Here is a 22,665-nt window from a genome sequence, read left to right as displayed (position 1 = left end):
TTGAAAAATCCAGTCCAAGGAACTTTTCTCATGTATCATTTATTCTGTGTTAAAAAAAGGAAACGGCTACTTAAAATCAAATACAAAGCACACCCTCCCTTTCTTTGACATAGAATATGAATCTTACCACACGGGCTTTCTATGGTTCTCTTCAGTTGTCATAACAAGAATGGAATTTGTTAATTGCCTAAATGACTTGCTGCAATTCTGTCCAATCCGCTTACCCTATGGACTCAAGTACTTGGGCAGATACCTTGAGGTGAGACTGTCCTCAAAAGCTTGAAAAGAAAGAGAGGGGAGTGGAATCCACCATAAGAATCCTTCCCGCATACCCCAGTTTTTCTGTACTTTGATAGGGTCCCATATATTGATTTCTGGTGAATTACCACAGTCCTATTCAGAACAGCACATCTGTACATCATCGCATGGCACTGCACAATATCAGTCTTCGAAGAATACAGTTGTAATGAGAGCAGTGCACGCTTTATGGAACTTGCTGCAAAATAAATATTGCACAGAAAAAAAGACACCCTCAAAATCAGAAAGACATTGAAAGTTTGGGAACTCTTCATTACAGGAAAGAATCTTCCACACTAAGGCCATTACAATCAGAAAATCTCCATCTGTGTATAATTTTCTGATAAAAGATATTAAGCTTCATTAAAGAGATAGTGGGGATGTGAGAGAAGACAGAGAGTGTTCAAGCTGTAAACAATTCTCTTCACTGTATTTCACTTAAAATCACCCCAGCAGGAAGTCATAAAGAATTTTTTTTATAGGTAATATTTTCAAATGCTCTGCAAGCTGTGCTGCCTTAATATCCATCACCTTCAGTATATGTTCACAAGCTCACAGCAATTCAGGACGAAGGACACTATTTAATTTCCTTCCCTCCTTCCCATCCCTGTAATCACCACCTCACTTACCCCCAAGTCCTTCTCAGTCACAGCAGAAACACTTTGTTGTTAACACAATTTAATTCTTAACTGAACAAATTTTCAGATAACCTGACCCAGCAAGCACTGCAGAAAGCACCGGTAACGCTGTAGATCCTGGCTAATAGGCCAGCAGAGGTGCTGAAGCCCCTGTAAACGCTCACATGTATTGCTGAAGTATAATGTTTTGCTGAATTCTCTAAGAAGGTTGTTTTAAGGCCTTGTTTTTACAGCAAACTAGAGGCTTCCCCTGAAGAAGCGCTGGACAGAAGGAAGAGATGATGGGTGGTCAGCAGCAGCCGTGTACGCTAAGGAGAGACGAGGATTATATGGCACATTTACTATTGTTAGAAGAACTCTTATCAGAACATTCACATTTGAACCAGGCTGTATTTCTGACAATATTCTCACAGAGAGATAGAAAACAATAACTTCATTTAAAAATTTTATATTAGTAGCCTAACAGACTACCACAATCCCAAAACAACACTCTGTCTTTGTCCACAGCCAATCTAGGTAAGTAAAAAGAATATATATGCGAAGTCTACATACCTGTAAACAGAATAAATACTTCAGTAATTCAGCCAAAGCATCCTAAGCAAACAGTTAACGCAACTGAAAACAAGTGCAGCACACTAAAGGTTTTTTTAGTTCTAGTGCTTTGTCAGCATTGCTATTTCCAGCAGTTGCCTCGAGGCTGAAGAACCAGAGTAGCTCTTGCAGATTTCCCACTAAAAAATAAGCATGTTTTTCTTGCAGTGTGTACATCTATTTACCAACCACAACGTAAACTCAGCTCAAGAGGGATTCTCTCCATAGACCACCTTCTAAAAATAAAACTACAGTTGGTGGAAAATGAAACAACAAATTACACATTTGAGCTTAAGTTGTAGAATGCAGATTTTAAAATTCAATATATTACACATAGGATAAACTTACATAGCGGTTTAGAATAATTTAAAAGACAACTTTATCTCGCCGTGTTTGCCAGTCTTTAACATCTTAGCTTACCTTCAGGGAGAATATTTGCCTGACAGAGTTCAATAAAGAAGAAAGATGGGTCATGAAAGAAGAGATGGATTACCACATGAAACTTGGGTTTTATGCAAGTAACCTAGCAGCAGTCTAGACAAACATGCATTACAGCCACTGCTATGTGCAATTGCAATAATTAAAAAAAAAAGGTTTTAAAGTCAAATTTCACAAGATACTGGTGTTTATCCTAGAATATATGTATTTATTTACCAGTAAAGTGAGGAGTTTCTCAAAATGAGCATGCCACAAAATCGTTATTAAATCGTGTACTGCAGTTCAAACAGCTGTATAGTTAGAAACTCCTGCAACCCCTTTCAATTTGTCCTTTGGTTAAAGCCATCAATGCCTATTTTGTGAATAATTTCTAACCCTTCCCTTCACCCCAAATACCAGGCCATTTACTTCCAAAGGGAGTCAGGGAAACACAAGCCTGAGAACAAAGCAAAATGTTTAAGCCTCCTTTGCTGTCACTTAGGACTTGTGCACTTACATTCCTCATTGCTCGGTGAAGTTACATTCAGTTCTGTCAAAAGTTGCTGGTTGGAGTTAGCGGCCTGCGTGGTTAGAGAGGTATTGCTGTTGTCACTGTTCGTTTCTCCAGAGAACAAATCTGACTGGCTGTTGCTTGTGCTGGGAGTAGAGTCATCATCTGGCTGCTTCTTCTGGAAATCTATCAAAACCAAGATTTCATACATCACCCATTTGCTCAAGCTAATCATCCAATTTTATACAAAACCTCCCCCTCAGCATAAGAAAAGTAACCCAAAAACCACTGCCAGAGGTATCATCATTCTGATTATTTGTACATCTCATACAGCACAAAGAGTAGCCTTCACGTTTTTACTTCAGATTTACAATGCCTTAGAAGTTATGTGTTGAAGAACAATAAACATTTTTCAGAACTACACAAAGGTCTTGTTTCCCCCGCCATTCAAGAGCGCCCACAGTTTACCACTGCATCTATCAGTACACAGCACACAGCATAATTTTAAAAATAGTTCACACAAAGCACATACAAATGCATAAACGAACAAACTTCCAATGAGGGAAGAACTAAGGCATGTACTACAAGTACAAGGAAATGTTACACTTCTCGCTGCTGTTTTGTAGGTTTGGGGAAACCTAGTGCAGACAGCTATGGTTCCATGTTAGCAGTGGGGAGCTGGTGAGGGATTGCCTTTGCATCACTTGCCTGATGGGGGTTTGGGGGGGGGGGGGGGGGGGCGAGGCGGGGGCAGGTTCCTCCTTCCTTCACTTACTCCAACATTGATATTAAAAGTTGCTCACTGATTTATGACCATTGAGATAGATATGGGAAGTAAACTGGTACATTACATTAAAGCTTTGCACAAATGATCTGGCTTCAAAGTTCTCATTCTCCCCCCATTCCCCACCCCCCACCCCCTTTTTTTGGTCAGCAAGTCCCAAGTTATACTAAGTCTCCAAACTGCCCCCATAGTCCAAATACCACGTCTTTGAGAGATGCCATCCTCAGGCTCACATTGCCTCCAAAGCACAATCAGGTCTGAGGGGAAATACTCTTTTCTTTTCTAAGTGCAAATCCTTCCTTGAGGGTTTTTTCCCAAAACCACACTTCCTGATACCCCACAGATTAGAGCATTAATCTCAGTTCCTACCAGCTACACCAATGGGTTTCAATCCAGCAATTCTGCCACTGGATGCCCCTGGGGAACACCCCTCCCGGCCAAGTGGATTTTGCTTTGCTTAACAACCAGTTACTCTCACGATGCAAAGGCACCTCTTCCCTTTAAAGAGACAGCTGAAGATTAAGCACATCACTTTTTGGTATTTCTAAATACATCTAAAACAATATTACATAGGCAGAATTTATTCATTAGGCAAACACATAAATAGATCTGTATTCAGTTGCTCATTATTATGTCATGACAGAGAAGAAAACACAGCAGTCCATAAAAATTTGTGGATGATGATGTGTTAGAAACACAGGTTGCCAACATGACTCACTGGGATTGGGAAGCACTGTAGTCAAACAGTCCCTAAATGCTGATTTAGGATTTAAGTGATTTGCCAGACAAATTAAGCTGTAACTTCTGCTGTGGAAGAGTCAGCCAGAAGTCCAGCTCGGAGAAGAACAAGCTTAAAGCCAAGGAGGAGGAGAGAGGCAGCAGACAAGAAGTCATCAACCTCCATAACACAGCTCTGAGAAACTGGTGGGATGCTTTTGTCAGGGATGGGTTTACTGGACTCAGGAAGATGTCCTACTCAGGCCTCACTAGTTATCATGCACATAGTTGCACCCAAGTTGGGCTCCTGGATATTATTAGTGTGTTTGTGCAGTCAAGAAAGCTTCAAGCACTTGGGATTCTGCACCAGCCACAATCAGACAGCTGCAGTGATTATAACTGGAGCCACCACCCCAGAAAACATCCAGCTCTTCACGCCTCTATTGATGCCACAGTCCTAACAGAAGGGGAGCTCACAGCTGGAGGTGTTTTGGGAACCAACAGCCGATAAATAACCAGTACAGAAAATAAATTAAAATTTCACATTGCCTGCAAATGTCAAGTGGCTACAATGATTGTGTTTTACATGAGATTGCATCCAAGGCAGTGCTGTGCACATGTACCAGAAGTAGAAGCAACTCCATCTTCAAGGAGCAGAGCAAAAATAATGGTTAGGCTCAATATTATACACAGTGAGCAATCTATAAAATGCATTTAAAAAGGAAGCGTAGAGTTACAAAACAGCGATAGTATGATATATATTTAAATCCAGCAAGTTAAAAATTCTCAGACACTGTTTTGTTTTGGGGTTTTTTGCTAGATAGCTGCAAATACTTAGACTGCATTAGCTCAGTGTCACCCACAAAAAGCATTTCCAAAGAAACAACATTTTTTCAAAATGATGTAGATAAAAGTCCTGACACTCCCTTAGTGATAGTATGGTAAGTACTACTGCTGCATTGTGTCTCTCAAAGCTGCAAGTTTAAGAGCACATTGACCAAGGTGGGCTTTTTTCTTTTTCTTTCTTTCTTTTTTTTTCTTTTTTTTTGGTGAAAAACTATTCACTTTTGCAACCTATCGATAAATTCTCCAACTTCAAAGAGACCATAAAAGCCTGTCAAAAATGGTCACTCAGTGACAGCATTTCCCAACAAGCATACTAGTGAAACCGTTCAGAGCTGTCACACGGCAGTAAAACCTGCCACGGCAGTTAAATGCTCTTTGCCTCCACGAATCCAGGAGCACGTGTTCAGAACAAAATTTTACTCAGATTGCAAAAATTAACTTTCCAGAAAGTCTTAGCCTGCTCAGTTATGTGGCACCTCAGAATGTCTCCAATCCCCCCTTTTTAACAACTTTTTCACTGCAGTCAAGAGTACTTGAGGGAACTGTTGAGTCTGCTGATCTCAAGCACTCAAGAGATACTAACCCTAACTAAGTTGTACTACTTACTTACACTACAGCAAATTGTTAACAGTTGCTTTAGTAATGTGGTGTCAACAGCAACACAAGACCTATTCAGTAACATAGTTGATACAATAAACTTGACCTAAATTATGAACAGATTTCTGAAATACCACTTTATCATTTGTGGTCCAGTATTTACCTGGTACAAATACGTTTCTAATGACATACTGGATGAGCTTTATTATATTTGCTCTGTGTATCGGTGGACAGCATTTGGCTTCTGTTAACCAGGCTTCTTGTTAACACAAATAACTTGCAGATCACCTTGATCTCCCCCCAAGCACACTTAAAGCTGGCAACGATTACAGGAGACCTGTGTCTGAATAAATCCAGTTAAGCCTTAACTGCTTAACAAATAAAACAAAACAAAAATACACACACAGGACCCTGGCAAGTTTTGAAAGAGAGGCTTTATTCTGACTAAAATCAGAATGTAATTCTGTTGACAGAACAATGACCTCTCCTAATAGTCTCAAACGAAGGAAAAACAGAACCAGAGTTGGCAAGACATTAATCATAATTTCCATAAATTTCTATTTAACTAGAGATGCATGCAAAATACTTTCATTTAATTTTTTCCTTCATTTTTACTGAGACTTTCAGTGTGCTAGAAAAATCTGTGTGAAAACACACAATGCCTGAGCAAAAATCCATCAAACCCACGTTACCCTTTCCTACTTAGTGCAATGCAACTTTGTAACTTTTTACAGAAACTTCACAGCAACACAGTTTATTGCAAACAAACTTTCTCAGTTTTTCCAGAAAACACTTTGTCAACATTATCTCCCTTTCTCCACTGCCTTCAGGTTTGGGTTTTGGTTTTTTTTAGTGGGTAATTATTATTTTTTTTTTTAAGTGCAAGATATCCTGATGTTAGGTACAAGATGGAGTCAGCACCAAAATAACGTGAAAATGAGCCATTTCCTGCCTGGGAATACCGATAGACGCAAGATCTATCAGTAAAATATGTGAAATACATCCAACAAACCACTACTGCACAGTAAAGAAGCTGCTAGTAGTAAGCAGCAACACTGCCAGTCTCCTAGCCCCAAAACCCTTTTGCTTTGTTGAGTTTAAGGGGCTGCACCCAGTGTCTCAGCAGGAGAAGAAAATCTCAGGCAGGGCTTTCATGCACGGGATGTGAACAGTAAGAGTGTTGGTTTTGTTTTTTTTACTTAGGAGTTCTTCGTAAGCAAAACAATGAAAATGTGCATATATAGACAAACATTTCATACACTACATATAGACAGTAAATTCGAATAGTTTAGACTAAAAGAAAGGCAAGAAGCCAGATTTGTTTCCAGACTTCAGAAGACAAGATCTTCTGCAAGACAATCTTTGTCCATTTGTACTCGTAAAGTAGCATTGATAACGAAAGCCACTGCCTTTACAGCTTCTGATTCTAACCCATAAAACCAGAGGTGCAATGCAAAATCACATCTTCTGCACAGGACTAAAACTCCCTGGTACATTTGTGCAGTTACTGTTACCAGGTTAGGGTAAGCAATCAGAAAGAGCCTTCCCAACATATTCATCCAACTAACAAATATTTACAACATCCAGCCTCTTCCATCACCCAAAATACTCCTGATGCAGTGACACAAAAAATCCATCACAATTCCAGTATTTAGTTTACTTTAGCCATCAATATCCAACAAAACACCTAAGGAAATAGTGAGTCCACACTTTTGCTTAACTGTATGGGGTCTGTAACTAAGCAGGGAACAACCCTTCAGCTTCTGGTAAGTAATTTCTGTGATTACAATCAGTTGAAACTTGCGGTAAAGGCAAATAAAAGCAGTATCAGTGTGTCATAAAGCATTTTATTCTGAAAAAGAGGGGCATGTCAAACTATTACATGAAATGACTTAATACCAAGCCAGAGCTTTTTCTCATTTGCACTCATGCTATGGTATAAGAAATCATAAGATGTATGAAACTCCCAAAGGGTCTTAAACTTAAGCTATCCTTCTGGTTTATTTTGAGAGTCATTCTCTGGTTTGAAACAGATGTTTTCATTAATAAGAAATGGGTTCATTCAAATAAATTACGGATGTTGTAAGAAGCGTCAGAGTAAAGAGTATACTAAGAAGAGAAAATTAGAGCCTTTAAAGTAATTATTTTTGTTGATAGGCAGTATTACACCACTTCTTTATTCTTCAGTCCTACAGCTCCCATAACTTCACAGTGTGAACTAGCAAAAAAAGTTATTTGGAGAGTGTTTGCTTCTTATACTACATTAAATGTGCAATCTGCACATTTTATTACCAGTGCATCTTGTTCCTTTACAGAGCATAAATTAATGTGTTAGTGTCACAGCAAACGTCTGCTAGTCCATTAGAATCCCAACATACAAAACATACACACTTCTACCTTATTCTATTCAGAAAACAGTTCCACACTTAAAAGAAATTGCATTTTGAATGTACTCTATGGGAAGTAACACAAATATTTCGACACTGAAACTGCTACAGCGAAATGTTTATTTTAAGTTATTGCATCATATTTTTTTTTCCTTCAGGTCTCTGGAAAAGCTGTTCATATATGACCATGGTATAGTACTATAAGTTCTAAAGATTTCACTTACTAATTTACTGAGAACTCTTCACTGGACTTTTCTGGTTCATAGCTTATGAACACATTTCAAATGCCATTCATATATAACTAAATTTTGCATAATAAATTAGACTGAAATAAATAAAACTTTTCCTTTATATCTGAATGCAATCTAAAACTCCAATAATGGACTAGCAATAAAACTCCACTTGGGAAGACTGCTTCAGTTTTTTTCTTTTTAAATAACACACAGGGAGAAAGATGCACAAGCCCACTTGCAGAATAAACACAGATAACCTGCCCTTAGGGGAAATGCACCACAGAATTTGCACAAGCTTTTGAATTAGAAGACAACTAAGATCATAAAACAGAATCAGAGGTAAGTACTGTACAAAATTATGTTTATAAATAATAAACAGTATATAACATATACACATATATAAAAAGATATTTCTTAATACATCTACAATAATAATAGGAACTATAGGTGGATGAATTGAAAATTAGACCAGAGAGTGTGAAATAACTATTGCAGTATATTCTTGTAGGGGGTATCGGCAGAGCTCGCCACTATCACAGATAAGCACAAAGTACAAAGAGAATTAACAAACAAGCAAAAATGAAAGAAAGATGGGTTTTCTGTACAACTGAAGTTTATTTAGAATTGTGAGCATGTGGTACAAGAAAGCCCCTCAGCTCTTAAGGTTTTTACTCATAAATAAAACCTTTTCATTTTTTCCAGTTTTTCTTCAGGAGTTCTTTATGCTTAGTTACCCTTCACACTGTACCTCTTTAGATAGCAACATATTATTGATAGTTTTAAATAATACTGTGATTTGTATGTTGCATATATTGAGTTTTTCCATATGCATTTTATTTCCTTTTCAAATAAGTAGAAAAAATACTAGGAAAAGGGAAAAAATAAATAATAAAAAAAAGATGGATCTCCAAGGGTGGCAAACAGTGAGAACGCAGCTGCAATTACATGTACTTATCATTCAGGAATTAGGATCAAGCTATCTAATAAGACTGCCACACTTGTAAAATTACTGGGATATTTAACATGATCAAGTTTTTGGGGGGGTTTGTTTGTTTGGAGGTTTTCTTTTCTTTTTTTTTTTATGTCCCTGTCCCCCCCCCCGGAAATCTGATGATACTTTGTTTTGAAGTGTTTTTCTCTTAAAAAAAAAAAAAAACCAAAAAAAAAAACACCAAAACCCAACAAACAAAAAACCCCACAACTCTTGCTTAAAGATGACATTCTGTAATAGGCCTTCTTTCTTCTGATACTATAAAATAACTCTCTCTTAAAGCTACAGAGGAGCATCAGATCTGACTACCAGATTTTGCCTATTATTTAGCAAGAAAATTCATGAATATTTAATAAACAAAGTCTAGCAAGACAACAAGCATAACATTATTACAGATGACCTTCAACTTAAGATTCAGGTCATTAATAAATATGCAGACATCTTTTATACAAAACTGCATTTCTCTTCCTTAAAAAGTGAGAAGAATTTACAGTGACTGTATTAACCAGGCTTATAACACCTTACATGACTGCAATGGAAAAAATTGCCATTTTTACAGCACAAGATCCCACCACCTTCAAAGTAGTTGTGAAATCCTGAATTGATGAAAGGAATTTTGTTATCACCTGCAAAAGTATCCTCTGAGAGCAGCTTCCCCACAAAACAAACACTCCTTGCTCTGCCTGTTAACAACTTGTTTACTGTAGCTATTTCAGTACTGACCAGGAACAAGCTGTAGTGGGTTTGCGTGGCAAGGTTTGGTAGCAGAGAGGCTACACGGGTGGCTTCTGCCAGAAGGTGCTAGAAGCTTCAGAAGCTTCCCCCAAACTCAATGGAGGCAATATGCCAGCTGGCTCCAAGACAGACCCGCTGCTGGCCAAGGATGAGCTAATCAGGTACAGTGGCAGAGCCTCTGGGATAAACGTATTTAAGATGGGGCACGCGAATGTGCAACAGAATGGCAGCCAGAGAGAGGAGTGAGACTATGTGAGGGAAACAACTCTGCAGACATCAAGGTCAGTGCAGGAGGTGCTCCAGGTGCTGGAGCAGAGACACCCCTGCAGCCCATGGTGAAGCCCATGTTGAGACATGCTGTCCCCCTCAGCCCACGCAGATGAACCGTGTAGCAGATCCACCCACAGCCCATGCAGGACCCCACGCTGGAGCAGGTGGATGTGCCTGAAGCAGGCTGTGACCTGCTGGAAGCCCACGCTGAAGCAGGTTCACTGTCAGGACTTGTGGACCCACGGAGAGAAGAGCCCATGCTGAAACAGGTCTGCTGGCAGGACTTGTGACCCTGCGGGGGACCCGTGCTGGAGCCGGCTGCTCCTGAAGCACTGCACCCTGTGGGAGGGACCCCACACTGGAGCAGGGAATGAGTGTGAGGAGGAAGGAGCAGCAGAGACAACGTGTGATGAACCGACCATAACCCCTATTCCCATTCCCCTGTGCTGCCTGGGGGGAGAAGGCAGAGAAATCGGGAGTGAAGTTGACCTCAACAAGGAAGAAGGGGTGGGGGGAAGGTGTTTTTAAGTTTTTATTTTTAGTTCTCATTAACCTACTCTGATTTGAATAAATGAATGAACAAAAAATAAAATAATTTCCCCAAATTGAGTCTGTTTTGCCTGTGATGGTAATTGCTGAGTGATCTCTCCCTGTCTTTATCTCGACCCATGAGCCATTCGTTATATTTTCTCTCCCCTGTCCAATTGAGGAGGTGAGTGATAGAGCAGCTTTGGTGGGCACCTGGCATCCAGCCAGGGTCAAACCACTACAAGGTCACTGAAAATCCCTGTACATAACATTTTAAAAACCCTTGGTCACATTTCCTATTGTTACTTGAAGTAGCATGCTTACATTATTGCAACTGAACTTCCGTTATTCCATAAAACTCACCAACTTAAAGAAGAATACATATTGCCTGTCATCACAGGATCCAAAGTAGTGAAGCTATGAAGAGTAAACTACTATCCTAACAATCCACTTTAAATTTCCTGTTACAGAATCCCTCAGGTCCACAGTTAGCAATCATACTTTAATTCATTACAGAGCACATACGGTGAGAAAGTACTACATAAAGGTACTATGACATTGCAAAACCAGTGAGGGGCTAGCTATACAGCACCTGCATCTGACAGTGGAACTAGGATACTAAGACAATTTATTTATACCTCAACTAATTGACACTGTACGGATCCTTGAACCTGTATCAAAGGATACTGGCAATAATCCAAGGTGAAAGCATCAACTTTAAACAAAGTGACCACTCCTCGGTCATGACTGCAAGAAATACTTTATTTTGCAACGATATGTAGAGTGGGAATTCTTTAGGAAGAACATTTACCAAAACAGACTACTAGTAAAACACCAACTAAGTGGGCAACTTGCCATGGACTTTTACATAGTGCCACTGCAAAAGATAGCCATGACAATAACTTGACCAACTCCAGCAAGAAACAAGAAAAGAAACTGGTACCCAACAGCCAACAAAAGTAAGCTGATACAAGGTCACAGAATTAGTCTGTAAATCTAATTGGCTGCTGCCATTTGAAGGATCCATTTGCACTTAAGAAGAGCAATCATTTAACATGATCTGAAGGTAATACAACAGTGAAGATATAATAGAATTAAATATAGGAGAGTTAAAGAAAAAAAAAAGTACCCAGGGAAAACATCTAAGCACCCGTGATCTACAGAATTTATTCTCAAATACAACTTGGAAAACAAGTAACATGAGCATTTACAACCAGACAAGACAAAATTCTAGAAAATACTCAAAAGTCTAAGTTTAAAATTGACTAAGAGCAGCACACAACCTACAAATAACTGCAGCTCTACCACTCCCCTAAACATCTGTATCTTTACCTCTAGAATTCCTTTAGTACTAGTATCCCTTTATGAAACCAAACAAATTAGTAAGAAATGTCCCATTTCAAATTAAATTCACAGTGTGACAATACATCTATATCTATGCTCCTAAAGGGGAAGAATAATTCACTTTTATTAGAAGGATCTGATTCATAAACCCACAACCAAAGCACTTTGCAACAGTCATATGAAATAAACTAATGAAGTGAACTTCTTGAGGTGCTTTTGTAATAAATGACAGATCTTGAAAATGGGACTGTTAACTGATAGAATTTAATTACCATTCATATTTATTCTGGACACTTCATTCAGCAGGCACGTAGGAAATAATATTGTTTTATTAAAAGAAATGTTTCAATTAGCTTTTCTTGTACTGGAGCTATCTTTTAAGTCACCTTATCATGCCCTTTCCAATACCTAGAGAGAACCCTCCAATTTGAAAAGGCATGTCTATTATTTTTTAATTAATTCCTCCAGTCTAATTTATGTGGTTTCAATTAAAGTGAACGTTTGCCTCATTTTCTGCCAATAATAGTCACATTTGTAGTTCAAGCATTTCCAAATATTTGACTGTACTATAAACCATCAGGATTTTCACAAGGGATGAAAGGCCTCTACAGTAAATTAAACCTTTTTAGTACTAACCTACAAACCCCTCATCAATTCCCTCTCCCTCACCTCCAGTTAAGGCACCTTAATAACTACCATTACTGAAACTCTCAAAACATCCCTCTGAATTCCTCATTTATCAGATTCTTTTCCCCAATCTCCTTTGAATAGCCCAAAGGTCGAGCTAAAGACCATTCTGGAAGAGAAGGGAGAGCAGGCACTCATTTCCCCACAGCCAACCCAAGCCTCTGAAATGTGCACCTGTGCGCAATGAATGGCGAGGTGAAGTATAAGGGTGAGCTTCTTCCCACCCTTCTCAACATTAGTGGAATGTGATGCTACTTGTTGCAATAAATACCTGCCTTTCGTATGCAATAGCTACAGAAAAGTGTGGAAAGTAATCTCCCAAGTCTGTCAGTCTTCAGAGTTGTGGGGGAAAAAACTTTGCCATTGTTGCAGTTCATGAGAACAGTTCGTGGCTGCAATAGTCTACAATAATATGAAGGGGAAAAAAAAAACCAGGTCACGTTTTAATCTCACACAAGTGAGAAAGCTCACTGGAAACTCATCAGACACTTTCTTACTTTAGCTTCAAGCTCCACATTTTACTGACTTCCCAAAGGAGTCCAGGAGCTTAAGGAAGTAGCTACAGTCTCCCACTTACTATCCCCTCCATCCTATTCTGTAATCATACAGAAATGCACAAAAGCGGTGTTCAACCTGCTGACAAAAAACTGCTGAAGTTCAAGGACCAAGGAGAAGAAAGCTGATCTAGATTTATGAATCCAAAAGGTCAAACACAGCAAACTCTGACTGGATGCAGCTGCTGCAAACCACTGTTTTACATTAAATACTCACTATGGAAAACTATAGCTCAGAAACCCAACCCCACCTGAAGCACCCCTCGCTTATTTCCAGCAAACTTGAAATATATGTATTTCTTTTCCAGTCTTTTAGGAACAAAAATATGAGTATGTGCAGATATCAAAGAACTGCCTAAATAAAATAAACATTGCTTAGGCCTCTCTGTGAGCAACAAAACATGCTGAAGTTTTGAGTTAATAAAAACAACTTTTTATTATTTCATTCAATAAAATTGTCATCTAGAAGAAGGTAGTAGAAATGTTAAATTCAAGTCAATGACAACACACATTCTCATTATTAGCCAATTAATCCCAAAGAAAATAGTTGTAGCACATCTCAAAATTTGAAATCAGGATAAAATGGCTGCAAAATAAGTAATTTAGTGAGTACATATCTAAAGCTTATGGATTTTTTAACTTTTTTCTCTAACAAATGCTGACTATTTCAATATTTAGATGCTTCTCTGCTTTCTTTACATTAAAAGAAGTGTAGAAAAGGAAAAGGAATGGAAAAACTACTCTTCTCAGAATGACACATTCCTGTCCCCCCAGTGGAAAAGAAGGATAAAAACACTCCTGAATTCACTTTTTTTATATAGGAAATACATGTGAATTTAAATCACAGTGCCGGAGGATCACTGCTGAAACTGGCTAAAAAAACATACTCTTGTCTATGTTTTAATATGGAAATAGAGGGAAAGTGCAATAAACAAAAAAAGCATAAGAAAATGATCCTTTTGCTTCTCATGTCCATGATTTGTGATTTGATATAATCTCACTTCTTCAAATGCTACCACTTGCAAGTTACTGGATATGAGAAAACTAGCCTTTCACCAGTGCCCTTTCCAGAGCTCTGGATTGGAAATGGTTGTTACTGGGCACAGTAGATCTGGAATCCCTTCAATAGGAGTCTTCAGTTGGAAAGCATATCTCTCTAAATCAAAAGCAGTGAAGTGCTGACCTTGAACAACAATTAATTAAATGCTGGTAACGTTGGGATTCTGCACATGTAAACAGATTCATGTGACCAAGCTCCATGTTCCAAGTTCCGTTTCTACAAGTTTAGCAGTGTCACGGCCATGGAATTAGGACTCCTACTCACAGAAAGGCCCTGGGTTTTTTGTTTTTCATCTAGAGCCTCAGAGGAGATTTACAAGGTTTCACAGGTTCTTTATTAATGATATACGAAACCAGCAAAAAAATATGTTGAATGTTCAACCTGGCAGCAGGGGAAGAACAGTTTTCATTACACTCTGAAAGAACAACAGTAAAAATCATCCTGAAATGCTTACTAAACAGAAAAAGAAAAAAAGGACAAAAAAATGTTATTCTCACACATTCAGCTAGTTTGTTACACTTTCTGAAGTGCAATGGCCATGAAAAGCAATGAACTCAAATATGCTTTCAAGAAGCATTCGAAAGCATTCTTTGAAGCATTTTTTGTTATGCCTAAACAGAGCTAGAAATAACAATTATACAGGCTCTTCAGGGGCTCACATTGTATCGATTGATAGGTTGAACCCATCTTCTGAAAAGCTTATAGAGAAAATATTAGAAATTATCTGCTTCTTGGCATTAATAAACTACAAGATAAACAGCTAAAAACAACCTTTCTCCTCCAGTTAGGGTGGCTAATTGCATTCCAAGTACAAGTAATTACAGGCACTATTTTGGAAACTAAGTGAGGACAGGCACATAAAATTCAGATCAAACAGCTAAATATGAATGAATTAAAGGATGAATAAATTTTCAGAAAGAGCCAAATGATTGCTAGAAGCTATTAGCTGTTTCACACATGCTGTTCTGATTACCTTCTTAAAGCACAAACATCCATAGAGCCTATCCTTACAGCCCAGCAAAAATGGCAAAAGGCAACCAAACCCAGCAGCAAGATGGGAGGGTAACAGAAAAATGTAATTAACTGACAAACTTGGAACAAATTGGGTCAAGCAGCTCAACCCTCCCCCATTATACTCAAAGAGCTGAGTGGCAGGAAACCCTATATGCATTCAATTAACTTTAAAAAATGTTCTACTAGTTCTTCACGAGCAGTCAGAGGCATCCCCCCCCCCCCCCCCCCCATGAAGTTCCCAGTTCAGTGTGTGATACAACAGACTATGTAACGCCTGCCACCAGAGGGAAGTGTTCTATTAAATTGCATTTCCCAAAAACTTCCTTCCCTGCACATCGATTTCCATTCTGTTTGATCATCATCAGTAGGAACCAGCTTCCTATTTTCTGTAAAGACACTCTGAAGTATCTCGTTATGTATATCCACTTTAGACTAATTACTGCTACGACAAATTCGATTATCTATTTAACAGAAGCAACTTGGCAACTAACCCATCATTTCCACCTCAAACAATCAACAAACCCCCCTGCCCTTTATCCTCTCGTTCAGACCCGTAACACAAAGCCAAAAGAAATGTTCATCTTCCATATGATCAGGGACCACTACAGATTTTTTTTTTCCAAAACAGAAACTTCTACTTTCTTCAGCAGGGAGAAAAGCACAGAACTGTGAAGTGGCATCACCTTGCTATCTTGCATGAATCAGTTCAGCAAATCAAACCTGAAACATGGATAAATCAAACAGAAGAAAGAGAGAGTTGCAGAAGCAGGACTGATGTGATTTCATCTTCAGTAAATTCTGTTGTATAAATTTGTGGGAATAACCAGAAGAACATTTTCCTAAAGGACAAAGGAATGGTGCCAACAATGTTTAAGTGCATTTCATTTGTGCACAAGTGTGAGTGGACAAAGGCAGATGGAACTCAAAAAAGATTCGGAATGCCTACAGAAGGAGAAAAACCAGCACAATATTAAGTGCCTACACCACTCTCTTGAAACACTTGCCTGTATTGACCGTGGTGGGCAACCCAGCTATACATGGGGAAAAAAAGTAAATTATCCCACAACCTCAGCCATCATGCTTTACAATGGTTCCACCTGTTCTGCACAAATAAGGAATAAAACCAACCCCCTTGTGTTTGAACAGCTAATATCTACAAGACTCAAACTAACAGCAAAAAGAAACACTGATGAAAAAGACAGCACTAGGTTTTCCCGTGTATATCACTTCAAATACAGGTTACACAACTTCAGTCTTCAGAAAAAGAAACCTGTCATACACTGCACTGGCTACTTCTAATTCAAGTCTGCACGTTCTTCGATATATGAGCATCAGATGGTAGCTTTTATCAGGAGACTTCTCCAATGTTAAATCTGATCTTGCTGAAGAAGCATAAATGTATTTAATTAAAAAAAAAAAAAAAAGGAGTAAAATTTTCCTTATTAAATGGGGTTTGCTTGGAAACAGCAGCAGTAAATCTAACAGGTAACAACACTCTGTGGCTGACTTCCCACTGTTCTTCCTCATCTAAAATGCTTCAAGGTAACATTTTAATGCTGCCTAATTGTCTGTACAGTAAAATATGTCTGAGGCAAACAACTTCAGAATCTTTCTGAAGGATGGATTTTACTCTCATAATCATATAGTAGGACCACAGTGAAAGATATGACACCAGATACATTTTTATGCCTATATATAAAATAAACTTCAACAAAATAAATGTATTTAGTGCAGGTTAAAATGGAAGAAAATGGAATGTTTTTTTTCTATATGGGAAAGGAACACTAGAAACACTGTTATGGACTTGGATTATTTCTAGGATCTACTTACACACACACAAAGATGTTTTATATGTTTATTTAAATAAAAAAATGGGCTGCAGCTGATATTCTAGAATTCAACTTTAGAGAATATTTATCTTCCCCTTACTTGTCCAAGGATTCTGTAAACGTTAATACATTAAGATTTCTGGCAAATAACAGTGGCAGCTCAACTGAGAACAGAGTTAAAATGAAAGTATTTCAGATGGTTAAATCAATCTACAGCTTAATGTTTGAGGGTTTTTTTCCTAGCACTAAATTCCAAGTTGATTCATGTTTTCACCAAGATTTTAACTTAGAAATTAATTTGTAGGCTTGTATGCTAACTACACTGATATTCTGCAGGAACTCAAACTTTGAATCATAAATCTTGCTTCACAAAGACAAGCCTGCAAATCTGCACTTGATTTCACAGCCTCAAGAGTGTTTCTGGTTATGCCCTATCTTCTTCCTGCCAAATTCAGCAACGACTAAGAACACATTAGCACTACAAATACTCAATTCCATCAACATACTCCCTTGTTAATGAATTTGTGACCTCTGCAACACACTGGGACCTCAATCTACAATCTCCTCCAGTTCCCAGTTCAGAAGGTAATTCAATCTTGACTGCAACACTGGTCTGGCTTCCTGCTTATTCCTTCATTTTTAAGTTCCCCAGGCTATATTAGAACATGTCAGCTGCATCTGGGATGAACAGTGTGATTACAGAAGCTCAACTTTCAATTACAAGATTTCAATACCTCATATTTAATTTTAGGAAGAACGCTCTTTTTGTATTTAGCAGACATTTATACTAACAGCTGTGCTACTACTTCTTTGCCTAGTCTGTCCTGAGTCGAATTCTGCTTTATTAAATTACCACCAAACTGAGTTCTGTCTGTGATGCTGCTTGGCATAGTAGATTTAAATCTGTACATTTAAAAGAATTTTTGAACAACCAAGACAAATAAATCAGTGCCCCAAAAGAGACTGTGGTGGCAGAGGTGACAGATAAAATCCAAGCTTCCATAGTACATTCAACTGGATTATTTCCAGCTGCTTTATATTGAATTGTACATCATGTAGAGTAAAAAACATCCCGTGTTATATGTCTGAAAGTAAAGTTTGTGTTTATTGTTAAGTGATCTTTTCAGTATTTGTAAATACACTTTCAGTGCTGTTAGTTACCTTTTTATAACCATTTTGCAAGGGTATCCAACTGCCTTTAGAGATAGGGAAAAGCTGTGTATGAAGAAAGTTAAGCCACTTGCCCAATTTCATGCTGGAAACGCATGACAAAGTCAGGAAGCCTACATTCATTTCAGATTTAGGAAGGGTCTTTTTGGTGAGTATTCTTAAAAGTCTTGAGAACAGTTTGCCCTGTTTTCTTAGTCTGGTGCTCTTGGCCACTACTGATGACAGGGTGCTGGCTATTGATAGCTTTGGCTGGCCCTGTACAAACATTCTTTTACTCAGTTTCATAAATTATTTAGGAATTGTTCAATTCTGCACAAGAAATGGTTTGAAGAGAGCAAGCGACACTGTAAAGAGAATGAAGCTAAGGAAAGAAGAACAGAAATCAGCAAAGAAACAAGACAAGAGTATAGTGTGTGAAGAATTCAATGCCACAAATCAATTAATATGAAAATTCTGGTATTAGCCATTTTTCTTGCAAATGGTATGGTTTGCCATTTGTATCTTGCTTAATCATACTGACCCTTCTAGCCAAACAAAACTTGGTTTTTTTTAAATTATTTCTGAAAAAGAGCTCACCTGGTCCTTCTGAAAAGAAACAGCTCTTATAATACCTTTATAAATGTTAAACAATGCCTAAGTAGCCTGTTATTTTGCAAATAAATTCCTACTGTAAATTCAAATAAAGTAATACCATGGCTGACAGCATGAGCTTTTCAGTGCCTGACTTTTTCTCTCCTTTTCCAGAGGACCCTAAAGTAGCTCATCATGATGTATGGAAAAATTACCACTTTCTGATTCTAGAGCTTCTTTCTCTTATTCTTGCTCATAAAACCTGAAATCTCTTCCCTTTTTCACACTCCCTCAAAACAAAGTAGTTTTAGAAACATGAAACTTATGTTCTCTGGTCATTAAATAGCAGAAAAGTAATGATTTTTTAAAAAGTGTTGGTCACAAAGACTGCTAGGAACAGGCTTCTCTGTCAAATTCACTGCAATGCTAGATTCTCGAGCTTTCTGCTTAATTCGTGCTAAATTGAGGCAGACATTGCTCAGTGCAGAGTGACAGTTGTGCACACCCATAAATGATGTGTCACCAGCTTCTACATTCAAGACTCATGTTTACGATTTTCTGCATTAACTGCCTGCCAGGCTTCCTTCAGTGCTATAAAAGGTATTTCCTCTTAGCAACAGACTTCTTCTTTTAATCACTTATTTTTAGGGAGCAGTATCAGATCTTACACTGATGGACATTTCCTGCAACTTTTTTTTTTCCCCTCTCCTGTTTGATAATACTGCCAAACAAATGACATCTTAAAGATATTCTACCAAAAGGAAATTAACACTATTGTTAATCATATTTGTATTGTCTTCTCACTTGAGTATAATTCTTTCTTTCTCTTTAGTTATTCTCTTCTGCTATCAAGCACAAGGAAAAAAAAGGCTTGAAGTCAGTAAGAGCAACTTTATTTTTAACATGCTGTGTTAGCAAAACATGCTATTGCTAGGCAAAGGTAAAGCAGTCCCAATGCACCTGAATCCTGTCAAAAGCAGAGGCTCTGACAGTATCACCTTTAGAAAGACCTGGATGTTCAGTAAAGGTATAGAGCTATCCTTCCACTATTCTGAACTCTTCTTCATAGTTTCTTTAAGGAAACAAATCTTAGCTTGCTATTCTGATGCTGAGAAAGCAGAGTTTCTATTATCTTCATTACCTGTTCAATGACAGCAGACTGAAAAGCTTTCATCAAATTTCACGTGGTGAAGAACAGAAAGCTGTAGCTTTCCACCTGGATGCCTGATGAGTACTAAAATATCTTTAAAAACATCTGCTTTTAAAAATAGAAGTTGGAAGTACAGCTCTATGTTAATACAAAATGACTGTCTAACTGAAGTTTAAATGAAACTGATCCAAAACCACCAAGCTACAGCTGCTTTGCAAATTTTTGTCTTACTGACAAAGTTACAAGTTATTTTTACATTGTAATTTTTCACAAGATAAGAATTGTCTAGTGTGCTATGTCATGGACCTGTCATTGATGACTAGAAGTTTCTCAGGACCCACACCTGGTCAGTTTTCCAGGAGTGAGAAGCAGAAAGTCCGTAACTGGGAATTTCTGAAATTTTTAGCAGAGGTTACATGACTTGTTTAGGCAAAAGATAACATCTATTCTGTATACAGCTGCAAACAACAGATTTTTGGAAATACTGTCTAAGCTAAAGAACTAGAAGTCACATCAGAAAAGTAACAAACACTAGGGTATATATGTATCCACTTAAGAACAGTAGCTCTTTCTTCAAAAGGTCCAGAGTATGTGCCAATACCTCATGTAGTTTCTTTAAAAAAAAATACGAGATTACTCCATAATTCAACTACTCATCTGTTAGAAATCTGTAGGTATAAATGGAAAAGCAGCCATATGATAGCAGCTTCAAGTGTTTTTTCCAACTGAAACTGTAAGTGCAACCTAAGTATTATATTTATTTAAAATTCTGTTCAACAACTAAACATAATGAGAAAAAAAAGAATGAATAGAGCATAATTAGATATACTAATGGAGAAACGATGCTCCCTCGGTATCATGCACCTGAAAGTAATTTTACCAGAAAATAAAAATCAGAATGGGCCTTGGAATGAGACATTGGAATAACAGCACGCAATTTACATATTGCTATTATTTTTTAAAAAAAAAATATTTGTCATATTTAAGAAAGCAATAAATAGTCCTTGGTTAACAAAGATTCAAAATTATTAGAGAAGTATATAACAAGCACTCGCTAGACTATTAAAAAAGCCATTTGGCTTGGTTAGTTTACAGCAAGATATATCAATAAATCTATCTTGAATTTAATAATGTTTATGCATTTCTTCTGCTCTCCTAAAAACGATTTGGCAAGCAAAATTTTTGTGAGGAAATCCAGTAGGTTCACTCCCATCTCTGTTGTCCCTGCAGAGACTTTGAGCAGGCTGGGACAGGTCTCCTTGTCTAAGCTCTACCATAGTCCTCCTTTTCAAATGTAAATGGTGTGTGACAGCAGACCTATTTAATTCATGCATTTAATCCTTTTAATATTTTAAATATGCCAGAATTTGGTCACAATGAAGAAAGCTTTTCTCTTGTGGCAATGTATTACCTTTATCTAGTGTATTTCAGTATCTATTTTCCATGCTTATTCACCCTAATTAGGGCTTTACTGGGCAAAGAAGGTAACAATTACTGGGTTCTCTAGGCAGTATAACATTGCTTCTTCTGGTTAACATGTCGCAAAAAGACAAGACAAAAAAGTGACAATAAATGCCCCTGAAAAACCGAAAACTATCAAGTAATTTTAATTCAGTACCATGACAGGCAGTTATTACCAGAGACTGTGATACACTGTATACTCTCAAACCGTATTCTTAGTAAATACATGAGCTAGAATTGCAAGACCTGCTACTCTGCCCTTTTTAAAATCCAAGTCCATACTGAAATGCAAAACTTGAATTTTCACACAGAAGCTGAAAGAAGCTAGAGCAGTGAAGTGCAAAAGAGTAGCAACTTACATTTGGCTTCAGAAACTTCTACTTGATTTGTTTTTGCTGACTTCATGACATCTTTCTTTTACTGACTAAGAACCTTTCCCCCCTGGTATCCATATTGGTTGTATGGTCTCCAATGAAAAAGGAGAATTCTGTATAAATTGTTATGTTTTATACCTACAAAGGCAGCCCAGCTGTGAAGAATGTTTTTTCTTTGAAACTTTGATTTTTTTGTGGCTTCACCCAATAATGCATAAATTGAATTAGCTACAAGATTCCACTGGGATTTTAATCTTCTAAATGTTCATTGATTCTTTGTATACTTCATTACTAGGATAAAATGCTTTCAAAATGTTTCTGTATACAAAAAACATGCTAAGGCAGATAGGAGAAATCCTGTGGCAAAGGAGATACTGCGTGGCAAAGAACTCTGCAATGACACTAAGATGTTGAGGAAAAACATGCCTCCAAAGTTAATATTATTTTTTTTCCTCTTTATTGCATCAGATTCAAAATAATGAAGTAACTCCTTGGTCGCCACTCATTGTTCACCTGCAGGTTTTTCGAATTTGACAGCAATTTGATTATTCAAAATATCTTCTGACATTTGCATTTAACATAGCCAGAACACATTTGCAGCACTTGGTGAGTTATGGTCTGACGAAAAAGGAGGAAAGGGGAAGAAAAGTAATCTGGAAAACATGCAAGTATTGTCATTACACTGGTAAAATCCTCAGAACTGACAAGTAACTGAATGTATCTGACATCTGGAGTCAGTACTTTGCTTTAAGATCTGACCATCAGTTTCGAAGTTACAATCAGTAACCGCATGGATCTGTGTCAGACACCCGTTAAACACTCATCAGATTTCAGTTACAAGCACCTAAGCAACGACAGCTTTAACTTGAATTAGTACTTTTCAACCATGGAACAAGTCCTTGTACTTGTG

General features: G+C 37.7%; 1 protein-coding gene across 4 annotated transcripts in view; it reads right to left on the bottom strand.

Moving 5' to 3' along the window:
- Positions 1–22,665, bottom strand: part of ZFAND3 (zinc finger AN1-type containing 3) — a 152,056-nt gene that overhangs the window by 54,650 nt on the left and 74,741 nt on the right. For all 4 annotated transcript variants that reach the window (XM_040611660.1, XM_040611657.1, XM_040611658.1 and 1 more), the window contains one exon: positions 2,461–2,640. In XM_040611660.1, the coding sequence (XP_040467594.1) occupies positions 2,461–2,640 (180 nt within the window). The remainder of the gene's footprint in view (positions 1–2,460; positions 2,641–22,665) is intronic.

The sequence above is a fragment of the Falco naumanni genome, chromosome 12 (genome assembly GCF_017639655.2).
Source record: "Falco naumanni isolate bFalNau1 chromosome 12, bFalNau1.pat, whole genome shotgun sequence".
NCBI lineage: Eukaryota > Metazoa > Chordata > Aves > Falconiformes > Falconidae > Falco > Falco naumanni.
This window is presented reverse-complemented; position numbering and strand designations above follow the sequence as displayed.